The sequence below is a fragment of the Trachemys scripta genome, chromosome 10, assembly GCF_013100865.1.
Source record: "Trachemys scripta elegans isolate TJP31775 chromosome 10, CAS_Tse_1.0, whole genome shotgun sequence".
Classification (NCBI taxonomy): domain Eukaryota; kingdom Metazoa; phylum Chordata; order Testudines; family Emydidae; genus Trachemys; species Trachemys scripta.
This window is the reverse complement of record NC_048307.1, coordinates 60,629,272-60,652,388: the sequence shown is the minus strand read 5'-3', so window position 1 is coordinate 60,652,388 and position 23,117 is coordinate 60,629,272. Positions and strand designations below refer to the sequence as shown.

Genomic DNA, 23,117 nt, shown 5'->3' with positions numbered 1-23,117 from the left:
CCCTGCCAGCTCAGGACTCCAGCACCCTGTCTTGCTGAGCCAGACATTCCTGTCTGGCTCCAACACAGATCCAGCGTCTGAATCACTTGTCCCAAACCTGCAAGTTTACCTGAAAACAGCTCTCAGAAGTGTGCTTGTCTTTAGCACTCAGATGCCCAACTCCCAATGGGGTCTAAACCCAGATAAATCCGTTTTACCCTGCATAAAGCTTATGCAGGACAAACTCATAAATTGTTCGCCCTCAATAACACTGATAAAGAGATATGCACAGTTGTTTGCTCCCGCAAGTATTAATACATACTCTGAGTAAATTACTAAATAAAAAGTGATTTTATTAAATACAGACAGTAGGATTTAAGTGGTTCAAAGTAGTAACAGACAGAACAAAGTAAGTCACCAAGCAAAATAAAATAAAATGCGCAAATCTATGCCTAATCAAACTGAATACAGATAATTTCCTCACCAGTTCCAGAGTGCTCCCTTTTACAGGCTAATCTCCTTTTAGCCTGGGTCCAGCAATCACTCACACCCCCTGTAGTTACTGTCCTTTGTTTCAGTCTCCTTCAAATATCCTGGGGGGGGGTGGAGAGGCTCCTTCTTTAGCCAGCTGAAGACAAAATGGTGGGGTCTCCCACGGGTTTAAATAGACTCTCTCTTGTGGGTGGAGACCCCCACCTCCCCCCCCCATGCAAAGTCCAGCTCCAAGATGGAGTTCTGGGGTTACCTGGGCAAGTCACATGTCCCTGCATGACTCAGTCTTTACAGGCTGAAGCCATTGTCTACATGGTATCTTGCATGTCTCCAGGAAGACTTCTCATGTGGATTGGAGCATTCCAAGATGCATTGTTCCCCAAGTGTTTCCTGATCAGGTACTTAACCTGGCGAATTCCTTCCTAAAAAAGCTGACCAAATGCCTCACAGAGCTTACTTAGAAACCATGCCAGCATACAGCCCATATTCTTAACCTCGAGTAGAAAATGATATATATGTACAAATAGGATGAATAGATATAGTAGACCATAACCTTTACGGAGATATGTTACATGGCACAGGCAGCACAAAACATATTCCAGCTATGTCATCCATACATTTATAAGCACCCCCCCTCATAAAGCCTTATGGGGTACACGGTCACAGATGTAAAATAGTAAACGGTTAACCGGTAAGCATTGGTCTTATCGGTTAAGCCAGCCTAACTGTTAATCTCCAGCCTCTGGCGGCCCGCATCTGCTGGCCGACCCCAGAATATAATTTTACTAGTTTAGCTGATTAACTTTTTAAACAATATTTACATCCCTAGTTGATGTCTATGATAGCGACCCTCCTCCTTGCTGTTCATGGCAGGGAGTAGAGGGCAGTGGACTCAAAAAATGCTGAGAGCCTAGAACGGTTTGAAACTCCAGAGTAGTCTAGCCAGTCCCGCCAGGGAAGCACAGATAAGCCCTCTGACAAAGGGGGAGGGAGCTTGGATAAGTGTGTACATGAACTATTCCTTGCAGTATGTTTTTTGTTTATTTGTTTTCCTTTCCCACAAACCACCTCCCCCTCCATTCTTCCCAGGGCCTTTGTTCTCATATAAAAATGGCACCTGGCCTATTTGCAAGTTAAGACAAACTGATTGATTTTTCATTGTTTTACTGGGATAAAGTGAGAAAATAAAAGATTAGAGAATACATTCTAAAGAGTGTTGTATGGCAGTCTGGTTACACAAGCCACATTAGGTGAGCATCATGTGCTTGGGTACAGATACAACAAACAGACGTAGAATCAGCCTCAACTTTTCATTTCTTTGGCTTGTTGTGCTATGCAGGGGCCTATGTTGAGTACTCTGTTTATCAGAATAGCAATGTCTGCCTCTTATCCTCTAAAGATCTCAATTAAGCTTTCATGTAGATACTCTGCAATCCACTCCTGATGATTTCTATGGATGGCAGCCCTGTTTCTTCCTCCAGGATAGGACCTTTACCACACCACTCTGCCTTGAGTTTGGCTAGCACCACAGGAGTTAACAGGCTAGGGACAAGGTGACTTTATGACAGCTGGGCTTTGTGCCTCTGTCACCATCAAAATAGAGATATCAGCCAAAAATCATTGCCTGTGAAAACAGTGTCAATATATGTACTATCCATTACAATCTACATATCACACAGACTATGCTGAGAGACTGTGTCACACACACTCAAAGAAACTGCGAAACCACCTGATCAGCATCCTATACAGCAAACAGGGAAAGATTAAGAATGAGCTCTCAGAACTGGATACTCTCATAAGAAACCAACCTTCCACACAAACTTCCTCATGGATAGACTTTACAAAAACTAGATAAGCCATTTACAAGACAAACTTTGCCTCTCTACAAAGGAAAAAGGACACTAAACTGCTACATGCCACAAGCAGCCACAACAGTAGTTCCCTTAACCCACCCAGCAATATTGTTAATCTTTCCAGCTATACTCTTAGCCCAGCAGAAGAGTTTGTCCTATCTCGGGGCCTCTCCTTTTGTCCCTCCAGACCCTTGAATATGATACAGTTCTGCGGTGACCTAGAATCCTACTTTCGACGTCTCCGACTCAAAGAATATTTCCAATATACCTCTGAACAGCATACTAACCCACAGAATCCTCCCTACCAGCACTACAAAAAAAAAAAAAAAAAAAAAAAAAAAAAAAAAAAAAAAAAAAAAAGGATTCTGCGTGGACTCCTCCGGACGGTCGAAACAACAGACTAGATTTCTACATAGATTGCTTCCGTCACCGTGCAAAGGCTGAAATTGTAGAAAAGCAACATCACTTGCCACATAACCTCAGCAATGCTGAACACAACGCCATCTACAGCCTCAGAAACAACCCTGACATCATAATCAAAAAGGCTGACAAAGGAGGTGCTGTCGTCATCATGAATAAATTGGAATATGACCAAGAGGCTGCTAGACAGCTCTCTAACACCACATTCTACAGGCCATTATCCTCTGATCCCACTGAGGATTACCTAAAGAAACTACACCATCTGCTAAAAAAACTCCCTGACAAAGCACAGGAACAAATCTGTACAGACACATGCCTAGAACCCCGACCAGGGATATTCTATTTGCTACCCAAGATCCATAAACCTGGATATCCTGGACGCCCCATCATCTCAGGCATTGGCACCCTAACATCAGGCTTGTCTGGTTATGTAGACTCTCTCCTCAGACCCTACGCTACCAGCACTCCCAGCTATCTTCGAGACACCACTGACTTCCTGAGGAAACTACAATCCATCGGTGATCTTCCAGAAAACACCATCCTGGCCACTATGGACGTAGAAGCCCTCTACACCAATATTCCACACACAGATGGACTACAAGCTATCAGGAACAGTATCCCTGATAATGTCACAGCTAATCTGGTGGCTAAACTTTGTGATTTTGTCCTCACCCACAACTATTTCACATATGGGGACAATATATACCTTTAAGTCAGTGGCACTGCTATGGGTACCCGCATGGCCCCACAATATGCCAACATTTTTATGGCTGACTTAGAACAACGCTTCCTTAGCTCTTGTCCCTTAACGCCCCTACTCTACTTGCGCCTCATTGATGACATCTTCATCATCTGGACCCATGGAAAAGAAGCCCTTGAGGAATTTCACCATGATTTCAATAATTTCCATCCCACCATCAACCTCAGCCTAGATCAATCCACACAAGCGGTCCATTTCCTGGACACTACTGTGCTAATAAGCGATGGTCACATAAATACCACCCTATACCGGAAACCTACTGACCGCTACACTTACCTACATGCCTCCAGCTTCCATCCAGGACACACCACACGATCCATTGTCTACAGCCAAGCTCTAAGATATAACCGCATTTGCTCCAATCCCTCGGATAGAGACAAGCACCTACAAGATCTCTATCAAGCATTCTTAAAACTACAATACCCACCTGCTGAAGTGAAAAAACAGATTGACAGAGCCAGACGAGTACCCAGAAGTCACCTCCTACAAGACAGGCCCAACAAAGAAAATAACAGAACACCACTAGCTGTCACCTTCAGCCCCCAACTAAAACCTCTCCAGCGCATCATCAGAGATCTACAACCTATCCTGAAAGATGATCCTTTACTCTCACAGATCTTGGGAGACAGACCTGTCCTCGCTTACAGACAACCCCCCAACCTAAAGCAAATACTCACCAGCTACCACACATCACTGAACAAAACCACTAACCCAGGAACCTATCCTTGTAACAAACCCCGATGCCAACTCTGTCCACATATCTATTCAAGTGACATCATCATAGGACCTAGTCACATCAGCCATACCATCAGGGGCTCGTTCACCTGCACATCTACCAATGTGATATATGCCATCATGTGCCAGCAATGCCCCTCTGCCATGTACATTGGCCAAACCGGACAGTCTCTACGCAAAAGAATTAATGGACACAAATCTGACATCAGGAATCAAAATACTCAAAAACCAGTGGGAGAACACTTTAACCTGTCTGGTCATTCAGTGACAGACCTGCGGGTGGCTATATTACAACAGAAAAACTTCAAAAACAGACTCCAACGAGAGACTGCTGAGCTGGAATTGATATGCAAACTAGACACAATCAACTCCGGTTTGAATAAGGACTGGGAATGGCTGAGCCATTACAAACATTGAATCTATCTCCCCTTGTAAGTATTCTCACACTTCTTATCAAACTGTCTGTACTGGGCTATCTTGATTATCACTTCAAAGGTTTTTTTTTCCCCCCCTCTTAATTAATTGGCCTCTCAGAGTTGGTAAGACAACTCCCACCTGTTTATGCTCTCTGTATGTGTGTATATATATCTCCTCAATATATGTTCCATTCTATATGCATCCGAAGAAGTGGGCTGTAGTCCACGAAAGCTTATGCTCTAATAAATTTGTTAGTCTCTAAGGTGCCACAAGTACTCCTGTTTATCATTTCCCTGTATCTGTACTGAGGGAGGGGGACAAACCATATAGCAAAATGTGACTATTTCCCCCCCGCCCCCCAACACGCCACATTCACCATGATTTTGCGCTTGAGAGAAGTCTGTAGCAAGGTGCTCCGAAGCTACAGGATCAATAAGCATTTCTTATTAAGGGTATTTGGGGGAGTCACGTAAAGGGAGTTATGAGCCCCCCCCCCCCCCCTTTGTTGACCGCAAATCTAATAGTGTATCTATTAGTTTTTATCAGCAGCCTTTGGCACTGTGGCCTTGAGGGGTCTCCCCCAGCCCTACACACCTGCTGAATGTCTGACCCTGATCAGAATGAGAAAGAAGAGGACTAGGGAGGTGATATTCTGCAAGATCCTTCAAGCCACAATTGTCTTGGACCATGATCAAAGATCTTAGAGGACCTTTTAGAATACAAAAAAGAGGAGGAAAGACTGAGAATAGAGTGGTTGCTGCACTGAGAGTGGGAAATGCACCATGATATAATGGGGTTGCTCAGGCAACGTACACAAGAGTTGCAGAGCATGGTTGGCCTATAGCCCAAAGATCACACTCAGCAACCTTTGCAGTCATTGAGAACTCCTTGGCTACTGCTCCTTACACCCCCCAGCATTCCACATGGCACTGTGGCGTATATCCTTACCTCTTCCACCACACTGCAGGATAAGAACCTTAGCTACACACATGCAGACCTGTGGAAAAAATCAGATTGGTGTGTATACAGCCACAATGAACTTCACTGAACTACTGCTTACATACATGGGCATCGATGTTTACTGTTTATTTCTTTTTCACTAGGGACTGTTGCCAAAAGCTTTTAACCTTGTTTGTCTTTATTTGGATTTTATTGTATGCCAAACAACAGTTGACAAAACTCAAGTTCTATTTTTTAGAAAGCCAGATTATTTTTATGAGTTTACACCAGGGGTTGCGGAATATACAGCAGAAGGCAAAGGCCCAGTGATATTTATGAATGTACTTCAAGTATTATGGAATTCATAGCAGAAGGCAAAGACCCTACCAACTACGGTGACCATACGTCCCGTTTTGGCCAGGACAATCCCTTTTTTAAACCCTATCCTGACTTTTTTGGCAAAAGTGGGCATTTGTCCCATTTGCTCTTGCCAACTGATCAAGCTGGCACTTTTGTCAAAACACTCCAGTGCAGAGGAATGTGTGTGTGTGTGTGTGGGGGGTGTGCACCGATGCCAGCCCCATGCAGGGGGACAATGCCAGCAACAACAGGCCCAGCACCGCACATGGGGGGACAATCAGGTCTCTGGTGAACAGTGACACCTGTCCTGTGTGCAGCTAGGGACAGGCCTGCACACGGGGGGAAAGAGGGCTTGACCTAGCCCCACATGGTGTCCCATTTTCCCTTTGGGAAATATGGTCACCCTACTACCAACATAAAATCTAAAGTACACAAGACACTATTTTACAGAAAAATAACACAGAACTCTAAAAGAGTACATTACTAGTCAGCCACAGTAAAGCCTCACTCAGCCACAGAGCTCCATGGTTGGCTCTTCTAATAGCCTTCTGGATGTTCAAATGCAGCAGACAGCAGGGCAACCTCACCCTCCACCGTGAGGCAGCTTCCCCCCTTTGCCAATCAGATATTAAGCAGTATACAACATGCAGCTATAACCACTGGGATTTTTTCCTCACAGATCAAATCTAGTGAGTAAAAATTCCAGCACCCCTTCCACCTACCGAAAGTACATTCACCGATTATTCTGCACTTGCTGAGCCAATAGCTGAATCATTCAATGGTGCTATTAAGATGGTCAGAATACAGCTTCATGAGCCAGGGGAGCAAGAGGTAGGCTGGGTACCCCAGAATCACTACTAGTATTTCAATATCACCAATGGTAATCCAGTAGTGAGGAAAGACTATCCCAACTGGCAACTTTCTGAACAGTCTTGTGTTCTTAGAGGTGCAAGCAGGGCCATCCCTAGTTATTCTGGGGCCCTACGCAGGTGAGTAAATTGTGATCCCTCATTGTGATCCCAACTGTAGCAGTACTCCCTTAAGCTGTGCAAATACTGCAGAATCATGCATCTGCATTAGTAATGCAGAGGAAAACTGGTGTTGAGCTATGCAAGCTCCAAGCTTCTGTCAGAGAGTTGGCAGACACTGAAAAGCACCATTTCTCATTTGTATGGGTTGGATTTCACTGAGGTTGGTATTAGGACTTAAGTGTATGTACAGATCCATAGACCATAATTGTGAAAGGTATTTGGCACTCTTCACAAAATAAATTTGAAATTCCTATCTTTAGAAACCATGCAAATCTAAGAGTCAGCATAAACTGATCTACAAACACAAAAATATAGGACTAATGTAGAATGGTATTTGGAGAAAGCTAACTTTGCTGTTATGCTTATAGTATATATTATATCCATCCATCCATCCACCAACTTAAAATAAATATTCCACACACCTCAACTACTTTCAGTCTGTTGGCAAAAGTCACCTTAAAAATGGTTTTAAGGAATCAAGTACTGATAGGTTTCTTTTCATACTTCAAAACTACTGATCTGTTTTAACTAAAGCTTTCTAAAACAAGCTCATCCTGAGGCTGACAGCAAACGTGGAAGATATCAGCCTACATAGTTAAAGTTTAGCAGCATTATAAGCAAATGAAAAAGAACTTATGATAGGAAGTTTATCTTAACTACAGATAAAGCTACTAGCTAAGTCTATCAGAATACTGACAGTACCATGAAACAGCTGAACATTGTATGGGATGCTCGTTGATCAGACACTAGAGACCTGTAACTGGTAAACAAAGCAATTCTAAACTATACTAGTAAAGGGAAAAGCTTACATGTGTATAGAAGTAAACAAAACTTTCTCAAATTTTACCAGGTCATGTGACTAACTCAACAATTAGAAGCTGTACAATATGTGAGTTAATGGTTCACCAGCAAAACAGGATAGTCATGAAGATGCCATGCTTCATGTTGGAAGTTTAGCAGCACCCAGGTCTAAATTCGTAAAAGTCCCATGAAAATAAATGCTGATATAGGTCCTATTTCAGACACTGAACATTCCTGCAGTACCTGTAGTAACAGCAATTAGTGCTGGCAGGTATCGGAGGTATTTTACAATACAGATAAAGATTGTTTTCAGCTATTAACTTTCAGAAGAGCGTCAGACTGGCAGCATAGGGGAAAAAAATCAACAGTAACGTATCTTTCTAGCACCGGTCTCGGCATATTTATTCCTGGTGTCTGCTAGAGAGCTACTGTACTGTTTTGACTAAAGCAGCAAGAGGAATTTAGTGAATTAAGCATTCAATTAAGCAGAAGGCATTTTCTATGCAGAACATGATATTTGAGAATACTCCTCAAATCCAGGCAGCAATTGGCACACAAGATGTGCTTACTATCAAGCTGAATATATTTTTAGGGCAATCACTGGAAGGGTCAGAGATATTAAATCCCCCAAGTAGAAAAAGGAATTGGTGAATAGTAAGTTAACTCTACTCTTTGCAAAGCTGTAGAACAGTGGGTTCTCAACGAGGGGTATGTGTACCTCTGGGGTTACATAGAGGTCTTCCGGGGGTACATCAACTCATCTAGGTATTTGCCTATTTACAACAGGGCTATGTAAAAAGCACTAGTGAAGTCTGTACTAACTACAGTTTAATACAGACAAAATGAGAAAATAAGCAATTTTTCAGTAATACTGTGCTGTGACACTTTTATATTTTTATGTCTGATTTTGTAGGCAAGTAGTTTTTAAGTGAGGTGAAACTTGAGGTATGCAAGACAAATCAGATTCCTGAAAGGGCTACAGTAGTCTAGAAATGCTGAGAACCATTGCTCTACAAATATACCATTAGCTATTCCAGTGACTATGAAGACTCCATGTAACTGTAAGTACTCTTTGGCCCATCTTGATTCCACAGTACTCTGTAGCAGAGTTGGAATTGGCTATCCACATTAGTAGCCTCATCAATAGCTACTGAGAAAAACTGAACCCGTACCTAGTACCTTTATAGTGATGACTACAATGTATTGACAGTTATAAACTCTGACAGGCATTTAAATGCCACAGCATATAAACCACTAGTGCTTTTTACATAGCCCTGTTGTAAAACTAGGCAAATACCATCATTGTTTTATAGACATGTCTAAGTAGTGAATGGGTATAATGTTTGAAATTAAAGAGGAGTTTTAAAAAGTTCTAAGTACAGAGTAGAAAATGTTCAAGAAAAAGGCTGCACAAGGGGTTACACGTTAGAACAGCTTCCACAAAGAGCAGATATTTCATCTGGCATCATGCTTTTAACTCAGAGTGCAATGTTTTCACAGATTTGCTTTCTCAATACTCCTACTACAGAAGGAATTCACACAAGGTATTATAAGCCATCAAGAGCAGAATAGGGAATTTGGTTTGAAAACATTTAAAATCTAGCATAAATCAAGCAGTTTTAAAGTAGATCAGTGTTTAATGTTGGCTATTCTACATCATCCTCTTAAAAATTTAAAATGTCTAAGTCTTGCACTGATCTTAGCTGGTAATGAAACAATGGCTTGAGGTGAAAACATCCTGTTATTCTTTAGTTCTAATCATGTTCTTATTTTCCCCCTATTTGCATAGGTCAAGAAACAGTCACCACTAAACCTAGCCAACAAATGCAGTTTCAAAACAGTATTAAAATAAAAGATAACAAATCAAACAGTGCAGTAATTAATCAAAAGCATGACAGATTACATATTAAAGTCAATATGATGTGAATTACTAAGATCGTCATAGTCTGCACACAGTATAAAGATAAGAGCATAGCTGCCAAGACCCACTCTGCTATTTTTCTGATGTGTGAGTATTGAAAGCTCAAGTGAGAAAACATGCTAACAATTTAAAAGTTCACAAAGTTTGATAGAGAGCACAACAGAATAAACTGAGTTAGAGCATGGAAATTGGGGTGCTGGTGAAGGGAAGAGAACAGACTCTAGACTCAAGTAGTGTTCTGTGTACTGCAGTACACAAGGATAGTCAAAGAGTAGCAGAAAAAGATAACAAGAGAATGAACTAAGGATTCAGGAGCTGGCTTTACTCAAGGTATGTTTTGGATAAGTAGATGCGGTGATCTCTAAGGAGAGAGACAAACTGCCTAATTTCATAAAGTAGTCATAACTTTGCTAGACACTAAAATTCATGGATTTAGGACACTGGATTTATGACTTATTACAACAATCTGCAACCCACTAACTGCCTTTTTTGTCCTATAACTGCAGAGATTTTAACATGCATTGTAAGAGACCATTCAAGGTGAACTACTTATGCTAAACAATCTGTTCCACCTTGTGTTTAGTGAGGATAACAGAGTACCTTTCCCTGGCAGGGAGCTTCTCAGGGAGGCTTCAGCCCAAACGTCTATACTGCAATTTTATGGCCTCACCACTTGAGCCCCACAAGCCCAAGTCAGCTGACCTGAGCTCAGACTCTGTGCAACTTAAACAAAAAAAACCCAACACCACACTGTATAAGCGTGAAAGTGTCTCTCTTTCACCAACAGAAGTTGCTCCAATAAAAGATATTACCTCATCCACCTTGTCTCTATAAATCGCTAAACACCATTATGAAACTGCATGCCAGAAATGCACCAAGTCTAAGATCACTGTATGGCATGAGTTACACTCATTTATTGCTAGCATAAAAATCTTTTTACAATATAAATTTATGGAGTGCCTTTTCCAGCATGCTTCTCAAGCCATTACCTCCCTTAATCTAGCCAACACTTAACCTGTAAGGAGCTTGCATTCTGAAAATGAACACAGAAATCACAGATTAATAAATTCCATCACTCAACAGGAATTTCCAAGCCTAAAAACAGTCGGCAAATGTTTCAACTTTGTTTACTGTCTGCAGCCAAAGGGTATATATGTATTCATAGCAACTATCAGAGGTGTTGCCGTGTTTGTCCCTTTTTACAGATCCAGACTAAGAGTCCTGTGGCACCTTATAGACTAACAGACGTATTAGAGCATAAGCTTTCCTGGGTGAATACCCACTTCATCAGACGCATGTAGTGGAAATTTCCAGAGACAGGTATAAATATGCAGGCAAGAATCAGTCTAGAGATAATGAGGTTAGTTCAGTCAGGGAGGATGAGGCCCTCCTTTAGCAGTTGAGGTGTGAACACCAAGGGAGGAGAAAAGCAGTATCTCCTTCCAAAAGCATTCTTGAGTTTTGTCTAAATATCTGAATGAAGCTCTTCTCTATCTCGGCGCACTCAGTGACAGCAGTTTCTCCTCCCTTGGTGTTCAAAGGTCATCTCGAGGTTGAGATTAAGCAATGAATGTTTCAGACCAAGAGGTTTTCAGAAAGTTCTGGGTAGGTGAAAAAATGAGTGGCTTATAATGCAATTCCAATTCAATAACATCTATAGCAATTACTATTTACTGATTTATCAATAGGTACAGTACACCCAAAAATACATTAAAATGTTAAAGTTATTAAGTCAAGGATTCAAAACCTAGGCAATGCCAGAATTAAGGTTGCTTGTGCAACCTTAATTTGACATCCTTGTATATATGCATTATGATGTAGTCTTTAATTACATGACCACATTTTTCTCCACAGGACCACAACCTCATTCAGTGCACAAGTTGGAGATGCTCTGGGGATGAATCAATGTTATGTAGTGAAGGCAACTGTAGGACCCATGGGTTATTTGCTGCAGAAGTTGGAAGCTGTACAGTAAATGAGGTAGGGGATTTCAGGAAGAGAAAGTATGGTCTCACAGTTAAGGCAGTTGAATGCCATCATGAAAAACTGAATTCTATGTCTGCCTCTGCAACCAAATTCCATTGCAATGTTATACAAGTCACATTAACCAAGCTTTTCACAGGTGGTGACTAATTGCGTGTTTCTCAATTTCTTGGTGCCTAACTTGAGACCTTAAGGTCTGATTTGCAGAAGTGCTGAGCACTTGCAACTGAAGTCAGTGGGAGCTGTCATTTGAACCTATCAAGTCATATATAATGCCAAGTACTCAAAAATCAGGTCTCAAATCGGGCACCCCAAGTTAGTGGATACTTCTGAGTTTAATCAGTAAAGTGTGATCAAATACCCACTCATTTCACAGGCGCATTTTGAAAGTAATTACTATTCGCGCACCATTCAGATCCTGTAGTGGTGAGCATCAAAGAACTGCCCATAGGGAAATTAATAATTCTGTCTTCACAGCAGGGTTTGAATAGTGTTAAGTAAATAAGGACTGGGGCACACATTAAACTACAAGTAGAAAAATATTGAATAACTGCTCATTAAATGAGCATTTTCTCTGTTGTGTGCTGAACGAGGCCTGGGTGTTCTGGGGAAAAAAATAGTATGTGATCATGTAATTAGACTTCATCATAATACATATGCACAAGGAGACCAACTTAAGGTTGGGTAGTTGTATGTGTAATTTCCCAGGTTTTTAAAAACCTGGGGAAAACAAATTCCATCATGTAGTGTCATACTGACACTACATTGGATTTCAGCAAAGCTGGAACCTTTGATCCATGGCTCAGACCTCAGACTTCATCCAATGGTGTAAGCGACAGCAGTAATAGGTGAGTTAACTTTTATGTGGACTTGCACTACAGGGAGATGAGATGCACATTTCATGGGTTTCACAGATATTTGCTGACAGCAGAGGAATGGTGAGCCTCAGGAATCTTGATATCCATCCTAGGCTCAGAAGGGGTGTGTGCTTTAGTGGGCAGAGACTTCTGTCCATTCCTGCAAGCTTGACCTCTTCTGCCTTGTCCCCTCCAAGCTGTCTGTCCCACCGCTGGCTCCTTGTCCCAGTTCTAGCCTCTACTCAGACTTCTGATCCTAGATTCCTTCCCCAGTAAGTCTCAGTCTCACCCCTTCAGACTCCTCCATCCAAGTCTCCTCCTTCCCAGTTCCGCCCTACTCCTGTTCCCCCATGTATTCCTAGTCCCCACCCACTGGTTTTGTTCTCAGTCCACCAACTCCCAGTTCCAGCCTCCCTTCCCAGAGCTCTCAACCATTCTCATCATCCACACTTCCCTGGCTCCTTGTCCCAGTCTGTTTGCCCAGCTAGTCCCAGTTCTTCCCCTGCACCCTTGTCAGATCAGTCTCCCCTCCTCTCCACTGGTTCCCAGACTCCTTGCCCTGCCACATCGGCTGAGTAGTAGTGGAAGCAGTGACCTGCCTCAGGGTTAAGTAGAAAAGAGGTTGAGCAGAAGAAAGTCCTTCTGCTAGACAGAAAGAATGGGGAGAGGTCTACTTGGTTTCAGACAGATAAGTAATGGATTGGGAGATTAATTTTTTCTTTGTTTATTTTTTGCTTTTTAAATTCTCTGGAACACGGAGCAATCTTGGTTTTTGGGTAATAAAAACCTTTTAGCCTGATGGCCCTGGGCAACATAAGAATAAGCTACATTGTCAAGAAATATATGCTAAGGAATGAGAAATTTATATGTGAATACTTTTGGAATTCATGAAATGCCAGATGTTCACTCATCTTTTGCTATTTGCAGAAAACATGAGCTTTCGTGTAATGGAAATCCTCTGAAAGGTGGATGCAAGATCTGAACTATGAAGTGCATGGAAGCAGGAAATGTACCATACTGTCCTATTACTAAACTGTTCCCTGAAATGCAACATGAAGAGCTCAAAATCTCCGCCGTCTTGGCACCATAGAGTTCTGTTTTGGAAATTTTGAAATACTCTGCAATTTACAAGCCAAAAAAGTGTCCTTAATGAACAAGTGATCAGAATTGTTCTCTCCAGGCGGAGTACATAGTTAAAGAAACGTATCAGAATTCTCTCCTAAGTGGACTATGAAGTCATTATTCATCTGGAAACAATTTCATTGTGTAGCTATAGATCTATTTTCAAGGTCTTCCAGTAGGAGAGAAGGGAGGCATTTTGGTTGAATACATATTTTCTCATTCTGGGCAGGCTTCTTTGCCAGCCCTACTTCTGTAGTATGACAACATTTTTTATACTACAAATATGCAAGAAACACTTTCTTTTTTCAGCTTACTCAACTGAGATTGCTCCTGTAATGTCTATTTAGGCACTAGAAGTAAGCACCAGTTGATACCTTTCCCCTTCAATTTTAGTAGATTGCTTTTAAAATATGCTGCACCCATTACATAAGAATGGCCCTACTAGGTCAGACCAAAGGTCCTGCTAGCCCAATATCCTGTTTTCCAACTGTGGCCAGTGCCAGGTGCCCCAGAGTGAATGAAGAGAACAGGTAATCATCAAGTGATCCATCCCATCGCTCATTCCCAGCTTCTGGGAAACATGCTAGGGACAACATTCCTGCCCATCCTGGCAAATAGCCATTGATGGACCTATCCTCCATTAATTTATCCAGTTCTTTTTTGAACACTGTTATCGTCTTGGCCTTCACAACATCCTCTGGCAAGGAGTTCCACGGGTTGACTGTGCGTTGTGTGAAGAAATACTTCCTTTTGTTTGTTTTAAACCTGCTGCCTATTAATTTCATTTGGTAACCCTTAGTTCTTGTGTTAAGGAAGTGTTGTTTACTACTTCTCATATCTACTTTCAATAGCACTCATGATTTTATAGACCTCAATCATATCTCCCCTTAGCAGTCTCTTTTCCAAGCTGAAAAGTCCCAGTCTTCTTAATCTCTCCTCATACAGAAGCCGTTCCATACTGTTGCAGATTCAACCACGCAGAGCAGACAGAAGACATTTTTTCCCCTTGTACTACTTCAACAGATTAAAGTGACCCAGTGATAGCAAATGCTTGACCAATGAAAGTGAGTAATGCAAGACTAGAAGTCAGTAAGGCTGAGATTTTGCGTGCCACCTGAAGGAAGCAAGTCCCACAGCCAAGGATTTTTTAATCAAGAACTGAACCAATACTAAAGCAAGCACATTTAAGAAGTCAGCAGGATTCACCACTACCCTGGTAGAGAGGCAGTCATGGTTCAGTCTGTACCAAAATGTACAGTTCCCAACCATCACCTGGATTTGCACTCTTTAACCAAGCAGACAGTAATTTCAGAGCACATATTGAGTGTGCACACAGCTACCCATTACTCTTTCTGCACTAGCTAAAGCTTATGAATGATTTTCAAAAACAGCCTCAGGCAAAAAGCATTGTAAAAGAAAGTTCCACCTGGAGGTGGAAAATGCACTTGAAAGCATTGCTTTCTTTAGCAAAAGGCATAGGCGCAGACTCTGTGGAGCACCCACAGAAAAAAAATTAGTGGGTGCTTAGATCTACCAGCAGTCCCCACTCCCACCCGCCTGCTGTCCCCACAAATTAACTCCTCCCGGCGCATCCTGCACGCCACGGAACAATTGTTCAGCAGCGTGCAGGAGGCACTGGTCAGGAGGGGGAGAAGCAGGGATGGGGCGCACTCGGGGGAAGGGGCAGAATGGGGCGGGGAAGAGGTGGGGGTGGGGCTTTGAGGGAACTGGCATAGTGGGGATGGGGCCTGGGGTGGGGCAGGAGTGGAAAGTAGAGGAGTGGGGTCGGGGGTTGGGAGAAGAGGTGGAGGTGGGGCAAGGTCGGGTCTGGGGCTGAGCAGGGATTCAACACCCCTGGGGAAAATTAGAAGCCGGTGGTTTAAGGTTAACAAGTGTAGTAAGAGGAAATTTGTCAACATGATTTTTTTTAAACTATATTGAGACAGTAGCGTTTGCAAAAGAATTATCTGCACACTTGTCTTTTTCCTGTTCAATGAGTAGTGTAATACTAAGTAGATGAGGACAAGAAATGGATAGAGAGATTTGAGAAGCTATATCTAAGATTACTCATGAAAAAACATTAAAACAACACTAAGATTACAAAGTCAAACATTCAAAAGTTAGGAAATGGCAGAATTAAGATGGTTTGTGTAACATTAATTCAACCCCCTTCTGTGCATGTATCATGTTACATTCTTTGATTACATGATCACATACTACTTTTTCCAAAGGACCCCTGCCTCATTCAGTACACAAGATAGACTAGCTGCTGAGGCAAATCAGAGTTGTGTAGTAAAGGAGGCTATTGTCTCTAGGACCCCTTCATCATTCGCTGCAGAAATTGGAAGGTGTGTACTGAGTAAGGCAGGGGATTACAGGAAGAGAAAGGACAGTCTCAAGGTTAAGGCAGCTGAAACATGACCTAGAGAACTGGATTCTATCCCTGCTTCTGCCATGAAGTTCTTGTGTGATGCAAGGAAATTATTTAAACCAATGTTTTCAGTGGTGGTCACTAATGATGCGTGCCTCTTTTTCTGGATGTTCAATTTGAGACCATTGACCCAATCTGCACAAGTGCTGAGCACTCATAGCTAGAACTCAAGTCAATGGCAGCTGTACTTGGCATTATATAGCATGTATATGTTCAAGTATTCTTAAAAAAAATTATATATATCAGGCTCTATGTCTCCAATTGAGCATCCAAAAAAAATCAGTGGATACCTCAGACCTTAATCTCAGTGCCTTAGTTCCCGCATCAGTAAAAAAATGGATAATACCACTCCCTTACCTCAGAGGGGTTTTGTAAAAATGAATTAATGTTTGTGAACCACTCAAATAGTGGCAAAAATTGCAAGGTAAATACATTTACATAAAGCATGCATATGTTCTGATACACAAGAGTAGATCAATGTCAGCTTTGATAAAATATACCCGGTTGGCTCAAAGATAACACTCCAGGCATTTCACACAGGATACCAAAGTGCTCTCCAATGGAAACAATTTTTAATCACTACACACCTGGAGGGGAAAAAAAAAAAAGTTGAGTTCATTTCTTCTTGGCAAGAGTGTATGCCACCAGCAGTCCCTCAAGGAATTAGTTCCCACTCATATTTCACAGGTGTATTACAGATAGTATACAAGAGTGGTACCCCTAAATTTATCAACCACTGGAAAACTTCAAGGGTCTTACCTTCAACTGCAACAAAGTAGTAGTTAAAAAGTTCACTAATAAAGAGTCATGAAGTATTTGCAACTATATTCCTCACAGATAGCTAGTATCTACATCCTGCATACATATGTGAAGTTTAAACCACCTGGATATATTACCACCTTCAGGTTGCAAACTCAGAACATAAGTTTCTAAAATCAGTCCATTACCCAAGAGTTAAAATTCTAAGATAACACTACCCAAACAAAATGCACAGCCCAAACCTAAAGTTTCTTAGCATGCTTAGAAAAAGTGGATCTAGTCTCCCTCATCCGCCCTATGCATTGTTTACAAATAGGTATCAGTTCAGATTGTTGAAAAATATTGACTTTGGTAAATTTAGGAAGTATACTACAGATTTCCAAGAGAGATCGAAAGGTTTCAGATTTCGTTCAAAGAGGCAGGCAATCCACAACCCATTCATAACACGAGGTTAATTTTTCTTATCCAGCTAATCACTGGGATGTCTATCAACAGTAAATTCTGTTACCACTAGACGAGTGGGTTACCAGGTTATCAACCCAAGCACCCCGCTCGAGGGGCCATCGCGGATGACAGGACTACCCGGCAGCCAGCGCCCTCGGGCCAGACGCTGGGAGACCTGCTGCCACGTTCAGAGAGGGAAGGAGGGAGGGAGGCAGACACATCTGGGTGACGGCAGCGGCAGCCACTCGGTAGAGGCCAAGGAAAACGATTACAGACAGTCCCAAGATTTGTCACACCCCTTCCCCTAACAGGTAGCCCCGAGAGGGCACGGCACAGCCCCAGCCCACGACTGCCATAGCCCGGGCTCCTCGCCTGCCTACACCGCCCAGCACCACTCTGAGGCCGGCACAGGCAGGGGAGGGCCCCCACGACAGGGACTCACAGTCACAGGCCCTCACGCCAACAGAGGAGGCCTGTCAGGGGGAGGGTCCGGGCACCACGCAGGAAAGCGGATGGAGAGAGCAAAGAGGAGCTGCCGCCCGCCTCCCTTCCGGAAAGCGGCCAACCTGGGGCCGCGCAACGAACCTCACCTCTTCGCTCGGCAGCCCGACCACCTCCACAGGAGAGGCTGCCATGGCCGGCCAGGCAGCGGTATCCTGGACCAACGGCTACACCACAGACGCACCTTCCTCACCACGACTGCCTGCCCCTGTTTACACTCTGCCCCGCCCCGGCCAAGCCCCGCCCCGCCCCGGCACACAGCGCGCGCGGCTACAGCCAACAGGTCGCGCGTGCGCGCTCCCCCGATCCCAAGCAGGTTCTCCAGCCCTGGAGACAGATATCCCTTCTGATTGGATCAGAGCTTCTGCTTCCCTCCGCCCCTGGAGATAGATACTGTTTCTGATTGGTTAAGAGCCCCGCCTTCCCTCCGCTCCTGAAGATAGATACTCTTTCTCATTGGCTCAGAGCCCCGCCTTCCCTCCGCTTCTGGAGACAGATACACCTTCTGATTGGCTCAGAGGTTCGGCTTCCCTCCGCCCTTGGAGACAGATATTGTTTCTGATTGGTTCAGAACCCAGTCTTCCCTCCGATCCTGGTGACAGAGACCCCTCCTGATTAGCTCAGTAACCCGCTTAAATGGTGAGCGGCGCCCCCCAGAGATCAAAGGGTGCAGCGTCTCCCTGCTGTGCTCTGGGTAGCGCATGGAGGTTCCCTAGGCGCTGGCCCGGTGACTAGGGTGACCAGATGACAAAAACAAAATATTGGGACCCATGGGGGGGCAGGGCACCGTCGGGATGCGGGACAGACAGTTGAATATCGGGACAGTCGGGACATCTGGTCACCCTCCCGGTGACCCAGGCTACAGATGATGGTTAAACAGGAGCGACACACTGGGCCAAGCAGGCAGGGAAGTGCCGGTACTGGGGGCTGGGATTCTCCGCTGCTTTAGCCGTTCCAGGTACAGTGCCAGCCCTAAGGATTCAAAAGTCACATGATTTGCCCTAAAAATTGTGAGATTGGTTTAACAAGCACAAACTTTACTAATCAATAGGTGTGGCCTTCGGGCTTCGTCTTATACATCGTCTGCAGTTGGTGACTTTTTGAGTCACATTTTCAAGTTTTTCTCTACAGCCCCAAGGCTAGACACTTACTTTTGGGGGGAGAGATTAATAGGTGAGGACTAGGGTGACCAGATGTCCCGATTTTATAGGGACAGTCCGGATTTTTGGGTCTTTTTCTTATATAGGCTCCTATTACCCCCCACCCCCTGTCCCGATTTTTCATATTTGCTGTCTGGTCACCCTAGTGAGGACTGTTCTCAGGTAACAAAATGATTCCAGGCAGCAGTTGGGGATTTTACCAAAAAAAACCCAAAAACAAATCACCAGACTTATGAATAACTAGTCAACATTGGTATAGGAAAGGGCCAGGAGTGAATGTAACTTAAGGGACTTACCGGTACCTCGTACGCAGGGCTTTGGGGAACTGGGGGGGAGTGGGCAGGGCCTCAGGCAGAAGGTGGGGGGGGCTTTAAATCCCTGGGCCCTTTAAATTTGCCCGCCTGGGGAAGCTGCCCCCTGCTAGTACGGGCAGCTGTGTACCGGCTCTTGCCAGTATGCCGGACCGGATCGGCTTACTTTTACCTCTGGAAAGGGCAAAACAAATTGCCTATACCCACTGAAGTGCTCTCCACATTATAGGGAGGTACCATGAGCTTCAAATGATGCACAGATCCGGGAGGAAGTTGTCTCCTCCTCCTACAGACTAAGAGAAGGGTTTTGAGAAATAGAGGAGGAAATAAATACAGTGAGACAAAGATCCAAAGTAAATTTTGTTACTTGAATTTGAAACCAAAATGATGGGATCGCCCTTGAAGATCCATAGGTAAGGGTGACCAAAGCTTTCTTTTTTTTCAAAATATTTTGAAATCCACATGCAGTCAGATTGACCTGAACATTTCTATGATCCTGGGTAGAATTTGTGGTGCAAATGTGGGGTCATTTAATAGAGTGATACCTGAGATACAGCCTCCCTACCTCCTCCTCCCAATTATGTGTTTTTAAAATTGTCTGTTTCTTATAACCATTTTTGCACACAGCCTTAATTCTGCTCTCCTTTGCTTGCTGCCATAAGGAGTCCTTCAGTTGGTCACAGTACCATATGCCTCCCTAACACCCAAAGCTCAGCTGGGAGGATGAAGAAGAGCAATAATGGAGAAACTAAATTGTTAAACATTTTTCAAAAGCTTTCAGAGCCTGTAGCTGCAGCTGGAAGCTTCCCAAGGTGGCAACATGCGCTCAGGCAACCTCCTCTTTCCCAGATCTAACCTGCTACAGCTAAGACAGTTTGAGTCAGTTGGAGTGTATGAAAAAGAGCAATGATTTGCTATTAGCATAGCATGCAGAAAATGGCCACTTTGGTTAGGAACGGATAAGTAGCCTACTGTCATCTCCATAGAGGCAGAGGTAAGATTGTATGGGGATGTGGTGAGAGATGTATTATCTTAACTCCGCCCTTTTCTGTTTTTCAGAGGTTTAGGTTTCAGGCTTTCTACTTCCACATTCTGAAAGGGTACAAGGAGAAAAAGCACTCAAAGCATCTTTAACTTCCTTTTAACATAGATTTTTGTTTGTTATACTGAATAAGTGTAGCTGTAATTTTTTGAGGGGCAGAAGAGGGGGATGAGGTAAGAACATCAAAGTTCACTCACATACATTTATTTCCTGACAAATGCGCAATTTCCCAATGTGTTAGAAAAAATTAATTTCTAGACATGCTGAAAATTACGACAGAGAAGTAACATAATAAACTAATTAATTAAAGTTTTAAAGGGATGGGGGTCAGTGTTGACAGGCCCCGGATTAACATCCCCTAAATTATTGTTTGCAAGTTCTCTCCTATTGAAAAGGCTGTCAGCTGTCCAAAACAAGGGCAGCAACACAGTTAAAGCCCAAATCCTCAGCTGGGCAACTTGTCACCAACAAATCTAGGGTGCTGAACTTGTTGAAGATGTATGTATGTGCTAAGGTAATATCTGCGGGATGCTCTCTCTAGTTGTCAAAGAATAATTTTTGTCCTGCACAAGTCAGTGAAGCTAAAGCATTCATACAAATAATTTTAAAATTAATACAAATACTTTTCATTTATATAGCATCTTTCAGCCAAGGTTCTCAAAGACCTACACCCTCTGAGGGATAAGTAAATATCATCCCAATTTTATGTATAGATAAACTCAGGTTTATAGAGATTAAGTGGTTTGTCTGAGGTCATGCAACAAAACTGCAGCATATTTGAAACCCAGACCTTATGATTCCAACCCGCCTCCTCTGACCACTAGAATACACTCCCTCTTTATCAAAACTGCTACTAATAAATGATTAATTTAAATGCTTTTGATGTAGTAACAAATGTTAACACAATAAGGTCAGTAGTATTGTACATGACGACTGGTGGTAGTGATCATGCTATAAAATGACAGTTGCTCACTGTACCATCTATCTTAGGTGTCCCCCTTACCATAGTATCCAACCACCTCACAATCTGTGAGGTAGGGAAGTGCTATTCCCATCTTACAGAGGTGACACTGAGGCACAGAGGGAGGGAGTGACTCACCGAAGGTTACCCAAGAAATCTGTGGTAGAGCAGGGAACTGAACACGGCTCTAGTGGGTTCTAGGCGAGTACCCCTTCTTCCCTTACTATTATTAAAGAGGTGCATTTTTGCTGGACTCAAGAATTATCTCTTGGGCCTCAGCTAACCATCAGGCAGATCACACAAACAGTGTGTGGTTTCTTTATATATGATATTGTACTTATAATTAAGATAGTTTCTGCTCTGAAGTTTAAAAACTACACACTTATTTTTAGTAAAACAAGTTAAACAATTCAGCACTCTGTTAAGCACACGTTCTATTTTTACATAATATAAGCAACACACATCTTTAGCAGTAAATATTTTTATAAAATCTCATTCCAATACAAGACAAGAGTAACAGAAGAGAGATTTGAGACACTCACTCACACAGAAAACCTGTATTTGGATAATTTGTCCGCACTCTATACTGAGATCATTAAGAACAAATTAATATTTAATCTCATTCCTCTGTCCTAGCAGTACCTCCTCATCTGGTAGCAAAGTGGTGGCTTCTGCTGCCATCTGAATTATTATCACTCAAATGAAAGATTAAAGAATTACAAATTCCAAAACTATTTTTCTCTCTTAAATGCCACCGTTTTGGACTGGTAGACCCAAACATGTGCCATTACTTTTGTTATGTGTATTTGCTCTTTTCTCAAACCAAATGGTTCTGTGATCTTAAGAGAAACCTAGGCAAGCAGCATACTACTTAGCAACCCTAAATAACATACCAGGGTTCATGTGTGAAATAAGAAATAATGCTAGTGAAGGAACCATACTTCTGTTTTAGGTTTCTGAGGGGTTTTCATAATAAAAATGAGGAAAATAATCTTTAGAATGAGGAAAAATACATTGGCAGTGTTACAGTTGAGTGACAAAAAACAGCAGAAGGATGATGGAATAATAAAGTCTGTTCTATATTAAATGTATTATGAATGGATACCACTCTGTTATTGAGAATTTTAAATCAAATCAGATAAGTTCTCATCTTTGCTATGTTTTTAACCCAAAAGTATCTGAAGTAATTTCAATACCAATATAAAATATAAAAATCTAGTGTCACAGGTTCTTGCTATTGACTCATTTATGGATCTTTGTTCTATTGTAAAAGAGGCTTTAGTATGATTTCACTGAGAAATCAACTAAAAACTTTATGGAAAACCACTCAGTTTCAAAGTGACAGGTAAATGGAAAAATACATATGGGAGGGAATTTTTTAAAAGTTATGCTGGGTTGGGAGCAGTGAATCATTGCCATCACTAAGAGAATTAAATACTTATTGAAAGCCTAGTAATCTGTTTCTCTAATGTCATGAGAATGACTCACTATTGAGACTTAACACTTCACAGTACCATTCTAGGGTACCATTCTAGATCACCCAGCTAAGTTCCTACATGACTAGATCACGTAATTTAGGGCCTCATTACAAACAGATGAGGTGTTTGCCTTGTTTAGCCATGAGTGATCGTGAGTATGCAGATAGCTGTTCAGACATATAACTGTCCATTCGCATTATTCACCTTGTTTGGGTACTTACCCATCTATATTAGATACATATTTTGCACACCTCACTTTTTGAAAAATCAGGCCTTAGCAGCTCTGTTTCTGTGCCTAGTTTCCCAGTCTATAAAACGGCATCAATAATACTCACCAGCTTCAGAGGTGTGTGCTGAGAA

At 42.6% G+C, this 23,117-nt stretch overlaps 1 protein-coding gene across 3 annotated transcripts in view; it reads right to left on the bottom strand.

Moving 5' to 3' along the window:
* The window catches only part of NEDD4 (NEDD4 E3 ubiquitin protein ligase), a 115,561-nt gene extending 97,524 nt beyond the window's left edge, over positions 1–18,037 (bottom strand). For all 3 annotated transcript variants that reach the window (XM_034784965.1, XM_034784968.1, XM_034784967.1), the window contains exon 1: positions 17,895–18,037. In XM_034784965.1, coding sequence (XP_034640856.1) covers positions 17,895–17,939 — 45 coding nt within the window. In that variant the 5' untranslated portion in view covers positions 17,940–18,037. The remainder of the gene's footprint in view (positions 1–17,894) is intronic.
* Positions 18,038–23,117: the final 5,080 nt, after the last annotated feature.